Source organism: Sus scrofa, chromosome 5 (genome assembly GCF_000003025.6).
Source record: "Sus scrofa isolate TJ Tabasco breed Duroc chromosome 5, Sscrofa11.1, whole genome shotgun sequence".
Taxonomy (NCBI): domain Eukaryota; kingdom Metazoa; phylum Chordata; class Mammalia; order Artiodactyla; family Suidae; genus Sus; species Sus scrofa.
The window spans coordinates 67,530,732-67,545,495 of NC_010447.5; the positions used below are offsets into that span (position 1 = coordinate 67,530,732).

The 14,764-nt window shown below is 59.1% G+C and overlaps 1 protein-coding gene across 1 annotated transcript in view; it reads left to right on the top strand.

Annotated features, from left to right (window-relative positions):
• Positions 1–9,757, top strand: part of IQSEC3 (IQ motif and Sec7 domain 3) — a 94,650-nt gene extending 84,893 nt beyond the window's left edge. Inside the window, 3 exon segments of the mRNA XM_005664089.3 lie at positions 1,050–1,142; positions 3,209–3,258; positions 6,382–9,757. Of these exon segments, the coding sequence (XP_005664146.2) occupies positions 1,050–1,142; positions 3,209–3,258; positions 6,382–6,810 (572 nt within the window). The 3' untranslated portion in view covers positions 6,811–9,757.

A 14,764-nucleotide genomic window follows, 5' to 3' on the forward strand; every position in this document is an offset into this window, starting at 1 on the left:
GCCACGCGCCTGGCACTGGGCTGGATGCCGAACCTGTTGAGATTGCTGCCACATCTTCCCATGAGGGGCCCAGTATCGTCTTCACCTACAAATAAGGAACTTAAGGAAGTTCGAATTCAGGCAGCAACAAAACAAGATTTGCACACAGGTCCCTCGGACCCATTGCATATCATCACCACGCTAACTTCTCCAAAGCCAAGGTGGCCCCTCTGGGGGCAGCGGAACAGCTCCCCCTTCAGTAAAAATACTAAGTATTGATGACGGCGTGACTCAGACAGTCGGCACAGATGGTTCTAGTGGGGGGTTTGCAGGCTGGTGTCCCCGGATTGTAGGTGACCAGAGAGGCAGAGAAGGGGACCCAAGAGAAGAGCTTTAATAAAGGCAACTTGAGCGATGTCTCTTGAAAAGGAGAAGCTGAGGGTGATTTAATAATGGCTGTCAGATCTCCGAGGAGGGTAACTGGCCGTTCTCCAGCTCCGCCCAGAGACGACGGGAGGAAGAGCTTTACAGTTGAGAGGAATTAAAACTAAGCAGCCAGACAGACTCTTGCTGGGGCCTCGGGTGCCTGGGGCCTCCTCCTGGGGGAGCTCATCCGGGGTTGATGGGGATGGGCAGGCTGAGCTGCATCAGTGGTGCTGAGGCTGTGGTGCCACATGACCCTTAGATCTTGTCAGAGTAAATATTTACTGAGCACCTGCCGCAAGCCCGGCCTTGGTATATGTCCTCCTGTGATCCTCTTAATGATGCTCTGAAGTGGGCACTGCGGTCCTCTCAAGCAAGGCACAGAGAGGTCAAGTAAGTTGCCTGAAGCCACACAGCCTGGCAGCATCAGAGCCGGGACGCAGACGGAGCCAGTCTCTTCCCCGGCCTCTCTGGCAGGGGCTGCCCTCCCCATATACCCATGGAGGCTCCAGCTGGCCTTGAACCTGCCATGAAGCGGGCCCCTGTCTTCTGGAGCCCCTACTCCTGCTCGCCCCTCATCCTCCACCCCGCCTCCACCGTACTGGCTTTTAGGATTGCTCTCTGCTCACGAGCCTCTCGTCTCCCAGGGGAGCTGGAGAAGCAGCAGGGAGCAAAGACACTGTCCTTCAAGGCCAGTGGAGCCCAGGTGGACCCACAGTCGAAGCAAGGATCGCCCACAGGTGAGTGCCAGACCCCAGGCCTCCTGCTCCAAGAAGGCCACTCAGCACCCCTGGCCGTGGGCGCCTGGGGGACTGGGGTGGGGAGACGCCATTCGCCGGCCTCATCCCCTGGGCCGCAGCAGTGGGCCTGTGGAGGAGGTGGGAGACAAACATGTCCACTCACAAACTGCACTGAGGCCCAGGGGTGTGTGAGACGTCACTGGCCACCCTGGGGGAGTCAGGCCAAGGCCCCGACCTCCCGGCCAGTGCCCGCCCCCGGCCACCTCTGCACCCACACCCCTTCTCTCTGAAGACGGCGGTTCTTGGGGGCTGGAGGGATGATGAAGGGAAACCGCGTGAGAAAGATGACGGCTGGGAGCAAGGTAAGAAGGTGGCCAGAAGGGGCTGGAAATCTTGCTCTGCCCCATCAAGACCTTCCCCTGATAAGCCACAAACACTCTTGAACCCCAGGCCCAAGTCAGCCCACCCCAAAACCGAGGTGAACCCTCAAACCCAGTTTCTCATATGGTTTCTTCAGGTTGAATTTTTCACTCCAGACAAATCAAGCTGGCTTCAGATTGTATCACCTTCGGCCACATCTCTAGTCCTGCCTCCTCCTCCGCTGCCTCCTTTCCACCTCCAGCCCGTCCCCCTCCCCACTGGCAGGGAGACAGAGAGAGCGACCTCCACCCCCCACCTGCCCCAAATGAAAAGTATTACGAGAGGCGACCTGAGAAGGCAATCCCACCCCAACAAAACCCCAGCACACCATCCAGAGCTGTTCACTAATTAATTACTTCAGTCGTTTATCCTTACACTTAATGAACATTTATTGAGTGCCTGCTGTGTGCCTTGCGCTGAGCCCTGGAAAGCCAGGCTCCCAGCAAGACATCAGCTTGAGCGGAGACACTCCAGTAGCTCCATGCTGGTCCCAACTCTCCAGGCTCCCCCGCCCCATTATAGCCCAGGCGCCACCCAGATGCTGTGACAGCATCACAGGACTGGTCCCAGCAGCTGGGAAATGAGATTCATTTTCCAAGCTGCGTGGAGACCCTCGCTGTGGTGTCTCCTCTGTTTATGGGTCTGATCTGCCCCCGTGCTTTGTAATTCTCCACCCTCTCCCCCTGGTGTCCAGCCAGCCCTTCAGTTCTGTAAGGTCACAGCACCCGCTTGTTTTCACAGCTGTTTCAACCCTGGAGTCAAACCTCAGCTGTGATTGACTCCCAGACGCATTGCCCCACCCTCTGCATCCCCACTGGCCCCTTCCAGAAGCTACAGCTCCTGCAGGCCCAGACACACATCTCCAGGGTCCATCAGTTCCCTCCCCCTTGGAGGTGTCTCTGTTCCCAGCGAGGGCACAGCTTTCTCTTGTGCCACAGAAAGCAGAGGGGTGGGCACAGCAAGGGGGCTGGCGCCCTCCCTCTGGGTATGAGAAATCAGAGCCCACCCCCACCCCTCCTCAAGGGCCCTGGGATGCCTGCTGTGGGTGGGGGTGAGAGCCAGGAGTGACTGAGCCGGAAAAAGTCATCAAGCTGTCCCCAGGGGTCTGTCGGGCCTGGCGCTGTGCCAGGCTGTCAGAAAGCCCTCGCAGCGGTCACAGAGCCGTCATCAGCCCCTCGGTGGGCACGGCTCATTGACTCCTCCCTCCTTGTGGCTCAGCCAAGTAGCAGGAACAGGAGAGGAAGGCGGCCCCTCCCTCCCAGAGCCTGTGCGGCAAACACAGAGGAGCCCCCTTTTGTTCTGAGCACCAAGAATCACGGCCTTCTGATAACCGGCCTGCACAATCCATCCGGGGCGCTCTTAGTGTGGGTGAAGGAGGCTCAGCAATGCCCAGCAAGGAAAAATGTCAGAGACCTTCTAGTCCGTGGGGGCCCAGAGAGGTGGAGCATCTTTCCCACAGTCACACAGCTGTTAAGTGGCAAAACTGGGCTCGGACGCCCCCAAGTCTGCGTCTCAGTCCCAAGTGTTGGGGCTCCTGCCCACCACACTGAATCGCAGGGATGCTTGCGGGGGTGTGGGGCAGGGGAGGCAGGGTGTCTTCGGGATGGGACGGTGGAGAGTGAGCCCTGTGCTCTTTGCATTCAAAGCCAAAAGGGAAGCGGCGCCGGGGGAGAAGGCGGCGGAGAGCTCGGTGGAGGTGAGTGGAGGCCTGGCCGCCCAGGTGAGTGAGTCTGTGTCCCCTGCCCTCTTCTCACTGTCTCTGTTGTTTCTCTTCTCAGGTTTTAATCAATGCCTCCCCAGCCCGACTCACCATTTTACCAATTTCAAGAGATACAATTAAAAGTTACTGCTAGCCTGGGTAATGCCACTCTTCCAGCGCCTAAGCTGCACTGCCCGCCCCATTCCCCAGCCCGCTGTCCCCGCCGAGCCCCCCAGGCCAGCTCCTAGACTAACGCGTCCAGATGCAGTCCTGACCCCCCTTGGCACCCTGCCTCAATCCACCCGCACACACTCTCGTGGTCAGAGCCCAGTGTCCTCTGTAGGAGAGAACCTGGCCCCTCTGAGCATCTCCCCCTTAGTCCAGGGGCAGAGCCTGCCCTCCCAGATGCCTCTGGGGAACGTGGGGACTGGAGAGTGGGGGCAGCTGGTCCCCCTAGAAAGCTGGCCATGCCTCGGGCTGTGTAGAAGGAAACGGGCAACCTGGGCCTGGGTTGCCCTAGGGCTTCTCCCAGGGGAGCTGGTGCTCGAACACTGTCCATGTTGGGGGAAGGGACTGGAGAAGTAGCAGCGGCAGCTTGTGGCCCGCCAGGCTCCCGAGTGTCCCTGGGAGTGGGCACGCCGTTGTCCTGCAAGCCTCCCCCTGGCTCCCCTCAAACTGCAGTGAGCCCCTCCCTTCTTTCTGCCAGGCCCCCCAGGGCCCTTCCTGCTCACACGAACGCCTCCTTTCCCCACCCGCAACTCCAAGCTGGCAGAGCCCCCACTTAGGGCTCTGAGGGCGGAGCCTGACGAGGCTCAGGGAAGCCCCAGGACACCCCAGGGGAGCCCAGCTTCTCGCTCTCCCCATGGCCCCCACCCCCCACACACCTGTGTCTGGAGGAGGCACCTTCCCACGAGGAGCTTCCTGCCCCTGCAGCTGACAAGCCCCCAGGGTGGGTATTCCATCCCTTCTCCCCATCTTCCTGCAGCCGCCCATTCTCAGCCTTGCACATAAACACAGTTAGCAGCGCTCCGGCCCTGCCCGTGCCTTGGCCCCACCTGCCCAGGGAGGACAGCGATCTGGGGTCCTGTTCCCCACCTCCTCTTCCCAGAGGGCCAGCCACATGGCTATCTGCAAGGCCGCCAGCGCCAGCTAACCCCGGGGCCCTGCCAGCCTCGCTCCCTCCTGCCCTGAGGGCAGCCCTGCCGCCCTGCCTCTCAGCTGGACCCTGAGCTCCCTTGTCCTCTGCCCCCTCTGTCATTGCCTGGCCGCCCTGCTGGCAGGCACCTCTCCAGCTTCTGAGCTGTGGAACCCGCTATCATGTGCCATCCTTTCTCTTCCTCCTCTCTGTCTCTCTCTCTTTCTCTCTTTCATCAGCAGGGAGGTGAGGTGGGCTCAGAATGAGGGAATGTTTGGCTGCCACTGCCTGCTTTTCCACTGACTGGAAAGATGAGGGTGGTCCAGGCTTGGCAGGGTGGGGGCAGGTGCAGACCGTGGAGGGGGGATCGGAAAAGGGGGAGGCAAAGAGGAGGTGCAGGCTGAGGCCAGGGCTGTGGCCACCTGGGGGCTCAGTGGGCCTGGACGGGGTGGGGGTGGGGGGGGGCGCGGCTGTGCATTTGCCTGGGACGGGACTGCTATAATGTCTGGAGGAAAGAGCCGGCTCAGGCTGCTTTCCTGGGGAATAACTCAGAGCTCAGGCCAGTGGGGAAAGTAGCCGGTCCCCTCCAGCAGCAGCAGCAGCAGACAGAAGCCTGCTGTTGGGATAAAGAGCCCAGAGGGGAAGGTGGAGCCAGCCTTGCCCTGTCCCTGCCCATGTCCTGGCAGGGCACCGAGGGCTCGGGGGCTCCTTCGTTTGATTGGAGGGCAGGTTAGGCCTAGAAAATGCTGCTGAGGTTGGAGGTCGAGCGTGAAGAGTAAACCCCAGCCTGCAGAGCGTGGCGGTGGAGGGCTTGTGAACAGTCAAGGGGCCGGTGAGAAAGGGCCAGAGAGCCTGAGGCCCACAGGGGCGGGGCCCAGAGCCGGGACATGGGTGTCCCCGAAATGGCACCTTCTGCCAGCAAACAGGGTCAGGATCTGCTGTTCAGGCCTCTGAGGTAGCTGAGGGCAGGCCTGGCTGTAAGGTCCCCTCCCCTGCAGCCCCGATTCTCCCCCACCCCAGTACCCTGAGCAGTGGGCCTGGGTGGTGATGCCAAGGACAGCAGGACGCATCCTTAGAGAGAGGGGTCTTGGCCAACCTGAAAGGACCCAGGTGTCGGAAGGGAATTGGGTGTCATACCTACAGGCTGAGAAGCTGGAAGGATGGGGAAGTAAACCCCTGCCCTTCCAGAATCCCCCCATGTCCTGCAGCTCCCCTGTTAGCAAGAGGAAGCTAGGCAGGTGCTCATTCCTGCCTGGGCTGAGGGAGTGGCTACCTGCACAAGCCCCCCAAGGGGTAAAGGCCTTTCTCCAGGACCCAGATGGGGCTGGAAAGACTGCTGGGGACCTGACTGTGGCCCTGGCTGCTCTCGAATGTGTGGGCACCACCCCGGGGAGTCTGGGAGAGCAGGACAGGTCCAGACCACCCCTTGGGGTCCCTGCATTCCAGGGTCTGCACACCTCTCTGATTCCACAGTGACAGTAAGGTGGGAGGAGAGGGGCTCCCCAGGCTCCAAGGCTCTAGACTCAGCCCCCTGTGTCTAGTCTCTGGTCCCAGCACACCTCTAGGAGGCAGGCAGGAGGCAGCAGCTGTTATCCCAGCTTTTCCAGCTCAAGGAAAAGCCTCTCAGTGGGGAGGCAGGTAGGGGCTCAGCCAAGGCCCAGGGCTACCCCGCAGGTCCATGGGGTCAGACTGCAGAACCCGAGTCCCTCAGTCTAACTGCCCGTCCCACAGGCAGGAGCTAGGCTGCCCAGGCCGGGCCAGACCACGTCAGTCTCTGCCCACACCTCGCCAGGCTCAGCGCCTCTGCCTGGCAGCAGGTGCCCTCTGGGTGGTGGAGGATTGGGAAGCGGGCCAAGGTGAGGGCTGCAAGCCCCTTGTGGGCCCAGGAGCCGGGAAGGGGGGGTAGGGAGGCCCGGGTGGCCAGTCCTAGCAGCTGGGAATTAGTCTTGTAACATTTCATGCTTCTCTGGCTGTTTCTAAACTAGGTGTCAATTCACAACAGGCTTCAAACGTCCCAGCACAACTTCGGGCTGGGGGCCGAGAGGGGAGCGCCGGCACCAGACCTGCAGCCTAGCCCCTTGAGGGAGCAGCCCCCGCCGCTGCCGCTGCCACCACCCACGCCCCCAGGGACCCTGGTGCAGTGCCAGCAGATTGTCAAGGTCATCGTCCTGGACAAGCCCTGCCTGGCCCGCATGGAGCCCCTGCTGAGCCAGGCTCTCTCCTGCTACGCCTCGTCCTCCTCTGACTCCTGCAGCTCCACGCCCCTGGGGGGACCGGGCTCCCCTGTCAAGGTCATCCACCAGCCCCCGCTGCCCCCGCCTCCGCCCCCGTACAACCACCCTCACCAGTTCTGCCCCCCAGGCTCCCTGCTGCACCGGCGCCGCTGCTCCAGTGGCGCCCGGAGCCTGGTGTAGATGCTGCCCCGCCACGCTGCCATCCCAGGAGGGCTGCGCCAGGGCCCCTCCGCCTGCTGCTCCCCATGCCCGGCACGCTTCGTTCCTCGTCACCCGTCACTGTCGTTTCGGAAAGAGAATCCCAGCCCCTGGCACCTGGTTTGCTTGGTCCAAGCTTCCCTTCCTCAGTGGGACAGCCCTGCCTCCAAATCTGCAGACACCCCTCATTCCCTAGGGCCCTACGCACCCAGGCACAGCCAGGCCCCCACCTCCCCTGCCTCCACTCTGGCCACTGGGACCGTGGACAGAGAAGAACAGGGACCGAGGGTCTCCCCAGCTTCCAGGCTGAGTCTGCGAGGCCCCAGGCCTCAGGCCGGTGGGCAGACGTGGAGGCTGGGTGGCCAGCACGGGAGCCTTGGACAAAAGGTTTCTGGCCCACTGCCCCAGCGCCAGGGGCCACGATGGATCGGGGAGAGTTGGCCCTGAATCCCTGGAGGGGAATCAGTGGGGAGGTGTAAGGAGGGGTTTTCTCAGCTGCCCCTTCCCTGCTAAGCCCGGCAGTCTCAGAAGGCCACTCCTCTGTCCCCAGAGATGTTGGCTGTCCTGACCACAGGCTCCTTTTCTCCCGGGCCTTCTCCTGCTCTTCGGGCTGCCCAGGGCTGCTGAGACTACAGGAGAACCTTGAGAAAGGGAGGAGGGAACGGGGCACTCCTCTCAGCTCTCTGTCGTTTCAACGGAGCCATGGAATCTTGAGCTTATATATCTACAAAATGCCCCTTTTAAAGGGTTTCTTGTTCTCCAGCCCCAAACAATGCCCTGCCAGTGCAAAGTGAGCCCAGGGCATAAACACACGCACACACACACACCCCTCCTCCCAGAATAGAAGCAGAAGCAGGGAGAGGGGTGGGGATTTGCCCCAGGGGCAAATGCAGCCAGCCGAAGTAGCATCCCACCAACTGGGGCAGGCCCCCTCCTGAATGACGTCTATGGCCTCCACAAGGGATGTGGATGCAGAAGCAGGCGAGAGACGCAGGTACTCAGTGGCCCTTGCGTTTCCCCTGCCGCTGTCCCGATCTAGCCCCGAAGCCTTGCAATCCTGCCCCTTCCCAGAAGGCAGCAGGCCCACCTCCAGCAGTGGGGCTGAAAGAGTCCCTACACCCTCACAATTGCAAAAGAGAGCCAAGCAGAGCTCAACAACCTCCCCAGGGCCCAGCAGCATCAACTCTGTGCAGCCCCATGGGGACCTGGAGCCTCAGAGACCCCAGGGCCAGTCCCACTCATGGCCCTTCCAGGGCCTGTCTCTCCCACGCCAAGCTGGCCCCTCCTTGGGTCCTGAGCCATCAGCTCACTGCTGCCTGTCATTAAGATCCTCTCGCACTTGGAGCCCAGGTCCCAGACCCCAAGAGAGGGCAGTGAATCCTGGTCTCTGTGCAGTTGCTTCTCTTCACCCTCCCCCAGCCCCAGCCGCAGCCCCCGGGAAGCTAGGAGGCACAGGTCCCTCCCTGTTCTCAGATCCCAGGTGACCTAGTTTCATGTGTATTTGTGTGACCACCAGGCGTCATGATGATGTCACCCAGCGAGTATATTTCTGGCCCTGTCTTTGTCAGCCGGGTGTCCACATCGTGTGACCACTTTGTCACCTCCTCCCACCCTGGCTTCCCAGCCTGTCTGTCCCCAATCCCCTAGGCTTTGTTGCCCTGGTCCCTGTCCTGCGTCTTTTCTGTAACAGGGTCACTCCAATCAGATTTTGGAACAGAGCGGCTGACCGGCCATAGGTTGCATGCCTGGGCAGCAGGGTGGGGCCCAGGAAGAAGGAGTCCCTTAGGGCTAGGTATGTTTAGCAGGTGGCAACTGAGAACAAGACCCGTTGTCACCTGCTCACACAGTGCCACTAGCTGACGAAGAGCCCCCCTCCCCCTCTGCCGACCCCGAGACGTCCCGATCAAGACCAGCAAGGTCTCAGTGGGGGAGCCTCTCTCTGAGGACCTGGCCGCTCTGGCCGCTGGGGCCCTTCTCCAGGCAGGGGCTCACCTCCATCACCGCAGTGGCTGCCCTGGCCCCAGTGGCAGCACGGGGTGGGTCCTGGCCCAGGAAGGAGACCAACCTGGGGTCAGCAGCACAGGGAGCCAGTCCCGAGCTGTGAGGTCAGAGTGCATCTGGCCTTCCTCGCAGTCGAGGAAGCCAGGGTTCCCAGCATCTGTAACCTCCCTCCCCTGAACAGCCAACACACTAAGGTTGGGACCTGCCTCTGTCCCCATCCGGAGCCTTTCCCCCAGAGAGCTGGGACAAGCCTCCTGCCCTGCCCGTGGCAGTGGCACGTTAGGGCCTCTACCCTCCCAGAGGCCCAGCTGGAGAGGCTCTCAGGCCTCCTGCCCTCCCCAGGCCGAGGGGGCAGTGGAGTGCCGACCCAGCCCCAGACATGGCCTCCTGGGACATGACCACTTACCCCAAGGTGGCCCCACTCTGTTGACTCTCTAGGCCTTACTGTGGGGACAGGGTCCCTCTGCCACTTTTATCCATTTTGGCCCCACCTCCAGAACCAGGAGTAGCAGGTGAAACTGGCTTTCCCACGCACTTTTGGGCCAGCCACCCCCAGAGCGGGAGCCAGCCTGGCTGCCTGTGTGCGAGGGCACCGTGATCAGCCCTGGGCCCCTGACCCCCTACCCCACCGGTGTCCCCACAGCCTGCCAGACGTCTCTTTGTGCCAGTAGACTCCCCTGATAACCATCGGTTTGTCTGTCTGTGTCCTGCTGTACATACATCCTTGCTGTCCGCCCCCTGCCGCTGCTGCCCCTCCCCTTGCATTCACCCCTTCACCCCTCGGAGAGAAACCTCTCCAGGGAAAGGCAGGGTGGCTGCACCCAGCGACTAATCCAAATGGCAAATATTTTGTAACAAAATAGCCCAGAGGTATTTTATCTGTTCAATTCATAGAGTTTTAGAAACTATATTGAAATATGTCACTTGAGCCAACCGTGTCAGTTCTGTTTCTTTTGTCCTCCAAGAGGCACGTCCACCCCAGATCAAACCTTGGCAGGACTTCAGGGGCCGAGGGCACCGGCTGGGCCTCCTCTGGCCACAGGGGTGTCACCCCCTCCCCACTGCTCCTGACACGGTCAGGGAGCCCCGTCTTAAAGAGATGGGGCTGGGAGCCCTTTGATGGATGGGCGCTGGGTCAGGCCGGGAGTGCAGGGCCAGGGAGTGACCCCCACCAACACACACACCTTCTGTTCCGTTAAGACCAGGTCACAGTGGAGCCCGGGGCAGCTTTGGCGGGAGGAAGCACCACGATGGCCAACGTGGCCCCAGCAGAGTGAGGGAATTTGGGGTGGGGGTCAGGGTCACACTGATCACATTTGGTCATCAGCCTCGGGTCATTTTCACCAGACATCAGCTCTGAAACCTGACCTTCTAAGCCCGGCGTGTGGTTTGACAAGCCCTGGGATGTACTCTTCCTAAAGAGATGGGGGAACAGGCTCAGGTGACTGAGGGACTGGGGGACATTGTTGGGCAAAGTCCCAGAGTCACAGAGAGGGATGGGCAAACGTTCCCAAGCCCACAGCGTGCCGGGTCCAGAGGGTCTCTTTTGGAGCAGGGGCGCTGCTGAGACCCTGCAGAGGTGGAATGCAGGAGAGAAGACTGGAATGTGAGCTGGAGAGATGCAGGGTGCCGGGGCCAGCGCTCCCCCACGTGCAATGCGCAGATCAGGATCCATGGCAGGCCTGCCCCAGAGTGGTGGCTCTGGCAGGGGAGTGAGGAGAAAGGCTTCCAGCAAAGCTGAGGCACCCTGGGGGAGAAGCAGCTGGCCGGGATGGTTGCGCTGGGGCCACCTGCAAAGAGCGTAACCAGCTCTCCTGGTGACCAGAGCTCTGGACACCTAGAAATCCAGGCTAGGCCCCCTTATCCTGTTCAAGTGAAAAGGAACATGACCTCAGGCTCCTTCCAGGCAATGGGAAATTCCAGGAGCATCTTGGGCCCAGCTCTGACCTGCCCCATCCTGGGAACTCTCTGACCCAGGAAGCTAAGGACTGGCCCCTTGAGAGCACCCAGAGGGGACCCTGTTCAGCCCAGGCCTGGGAGAGGGCCTAGGGCCAAATGGGACTGCTGCTCTCTCGGTTGGGGACATGGGGCAGGGACTTGGGGCACTTCGCCCTGAGGCCATAGGAGGAGGGGCCAGCCCTCTGGGTAGGAGGGGAAGCATCCTTTGGTGTCCCAGGCCCTCTGGGTCCACCTGCCACAGGGGTGGAGAGCTCTGGTCAGCACCTCTCCTTTGTAGTGACCCTTCAGTCAGGGGGAGCTCAGACCCATCAGCCACTGACTTAGGAGACTGCCAACAAGGGGACCAGGACTTCCAGGCTTCTGGCTGAGAGCAATGGGTCAGAACAAGGTGCCAGAGTCTGAACAAGGAAAATTCTACAGGCTTAGGAACACCCGGTGCCTGGCATGTGCCAGGGGCTGGCCCCAGCCGAGTCCTGCTTTTCATGCAGGGTGGTACCATCAAAAATACACATATGGACCAATGCGTCACCCAGCAGGTGGTGGTGCCGTAGAGGGGATGGGAAGAGACTGTTAGAGCCAACAGTCAAGGAAGGCCTCTCGGAGGAGGCCAGTTCAACAAGGTCAGGCTCAGGTCTGAGGGCAGGTGAGCGGCTCATAGAACACCTCTAGGCCTGGAACGAGGCAGAAACCGGATGGTCTGCCGTGTGTTTCCTGGTACATACAAGGTGCATTTAAAAACCACTTTAACTGAGGAAATAATAAAAGGGGCCTTTCCTCGAAAACCCAAGACGGACAGATGGTCGCCGTGATCTTGGGGAAAGAAGTGAGTTGGGAGCAGGCAGCTGGATGGCTCCAAAAGGCTGGGATTGGGGGCTGGATACAGCACCAAGGGCTGAGCCACAGCAGGAGGAGCCAGCCGCCAGTGGAGACCCTCCCAGACAAGCTCACGGTGAGGAAAGCTGTCCAGACACGGGATAGCCGCTGTCCAGAGCAGTTCCTGCTGGGTCGGAGCCAGCCCAGGCCTGGTCAGCCTGCAGGCCATGCTGCCCACCTCTGCCTGTCGTCTCGGTCCAAGCCAACTTGGGTTGGCCATTTAGAACAATAACCTGATGAATCCCATGGCCTATTAATCCCTGATCTGAGGCTGACACCTTTCCCACCTCAGCAACTATCAGCTATCGGAAGTTGATTCTCCTACAGCAGGGCTGGCAGGTGCCCGGTGTGGGCCGCCCTCCTCTCCCACCTTGACAGGTGTGACTGACTGACAGCTTTCCAGGAATCACATCAATCACCACACGTGGACATCCAGGATGGAATTAACACGGAGCCAAGTGCTGAGGAAGCATTTAGACTGCGGTGCTTTGGAGTAGGGGGTGCAGGTGGATGCCCGGGCTGAGAGCCATCGAGGAACCTCCAGGGGTGCTCCCACGGGCCCACCATTCTCCCACCGCTGGTGGACGAGCTCTGGATGACACCTGCTCTGACCCCCCGCCCCTGCCCTTCTGACACTCTTTCCTTCTAGGGCCCCACACTGCCTCGGCAACCTGGCAGCTGCCCGACAGAGGGTCCTCTCACTTGTTCCACTCACCTCCCACCAACTCAGTCTCCTCTGACCCCAGAGCGAGCCACCAAGGAGGACACGGCTGCTGGGACAGATGCAGGGTACCAGGGGAGGAACCACTGAGGAGAGTGCCCCACCCAGGGCAAGGCATGGCCTGGAGAGGCTACATCCAGCAGTGCAGGCTTTGGGAGAGACCCTTCGCAGGGCAGGGCAGGGGGCTCTCCCAGAGGAGGCGCAGCCCAGTCAGAGCCTAGCGGCCTTATCTGCACCCCTCCCCTTCCCAGCAGGCAGCTGGGCCCCGGGATGGGGGTCCAGGGATCAAGCCCTATGCTTCAGCTTGGAGTCAGAACTGGTCCTACCAGGAAAATTCCATTCTGGCCAGAGGATGAGGGAAGGGATGAGAATTCCTTCCTCACCCTCCTCCCAGCCCCCTGCAGGTCTGGTGGCTTCTTTCCCTGGAGAACCAGGCGCCCTAACCCCACAAGCCGGCCCCAAGCACCTCCGTGCTTCCTGCTCCCATGACCCTAAAACCTCAAGGCAAGCTCTGGAAAAACTGTGGGAACTGGTGCTAGGGAAGGAGACCCCCAGGAGAGCTGGCCCTTGTCCCCACATTCCCAGCCTCCCTGACAGACCTGCTGCCCGGAATCTCCTTCCAGGACATCTGGATAGAGAGCCGCCTACCTCCCCAGTCCCACAGGGAAACAGAAGGCAGGTGCGACGGAGCCTTGCCCAACGTCACTGGGCGTCAGAGGCCCTGAATGTCAGACCTGGGTTAGGAGACAGGCTGGGACACTGCAGGGCTTGCACCTGGACAAATGTCTCCTCGAGCAACGGAACACAGAGAAACTAACTATAAGGAACTAAAAATAACTGCACTCATGCACAGTTGGGGCAAATCATGAACAAGAAGATACAAAAAGGCCAAAACCCAAATGCCACTTCTGAGATGCTGGAAGCGAAAGCAGGGTACCACCTGTGACCCTGCACCCAGCACCACCAAGGGGATGGACCAACCACCTAAGTCACCCCTCTCGCCCAACCCACCAATCACCCCCACCCTCACCCCATTTAAGGGACCAGCTTGAGCCACCCCCAGCCCCCACCCCAAGCTCCCAAGCTGCAGGGAGCACCTGTTCCTTATTTTTGCTCCTCGGCGCTACAGCGCAAGTCCCGATAGAGCCTTGCCGGAATTTCTCATCCAGTTGCTTATCAATTTCTATTGATTAAAGGGTCCAGGAGCCCAGGTCGGTAACAGTCAGCCCAACTGCTTCCTTTTACAGAGAAGGAAACTGTTTCAGAAGTTACAAAAAGGACAGCAGAATAATCCCAAAGTAAGCGAAAGGAGGAAAATAATAAAGACAAGCAGAAAAAACGAAACAGAAAATACAAATAGAATAGAAAGCCTTAATGAAGCCAAAATTGAGTTCTACGGAGTGACTAAGAAAACTGACAATCCTCTAGCAGATGAGCATGAAAGAGAGAGTCGGCCCGGAGAAAAGACCTGGGGGGGGGACTTTATTATGGCGCAAAGATTTTTTTTAAATCGACACCATACTACAACTAAGCTATAAACCTATGACAATAAATTTGAAAACCTCACAGGATGAACACTATCCTAGCAAAATATCTTACCAAAACGTGCTCAAGAACAGGTAGAACATTTGAGACGGAGAACCCTTAAAGAAATGTGACTATGTCGTTCAAAATCTGTCTACCATCCTCCCGCAAAAACACCACCAAGCCAGACAATTTCACAAAATTTTACTATACATTCAAGGAGCAGATAATTCTGATCTCTTGTTAAGTCCTTCAGAGAAGAGATAAAGAAAGAAAATTCCCAAACTCCTTGCTGGAAGTCTACTGTAACCTTAAAAACAAAAACTAAACCAGACAAGGACAATTTAAGAAGAGCCACTCTTGCTTAGAAGTATAAATGTAAAATTCTAAACAAAATATTAACTAGCCAAATCTAGCATTCGATAACAAAAATACGACACACCATGGCCAGATGAGGTTTGTGCCAGGAATCGAAAGATAAGGTTAGGTATTAGAAAAATCTATTACTATCCTTCACCACTTTAAAGATTAAAGGACACAAACAATACGATCATCTCAGTAGATGCAGAAAAAGCAATCCATAAAACTCAACACTTTTTCTTTTTTTTTTTCGTCTTTTTAGGGCTGCACCTGTGGCATATGGATGGTCCCCGGCTAGGGGTTGAATAGGAGCTACGGCTGCCGGCCTACCGTACAGCCTCGGCAACGCCAGATCCCAGTCATGTCTGTGACCACAACAGCCACAGCAACACTGAAGACTTAACCCACTGGGCGAGGCCAGGAATCGAACCTGCGTTCTCACAGATGCTAGTCAGATTCATTTCTGCTAAGCCACAACGGGAACTCTGAAGCACTTAT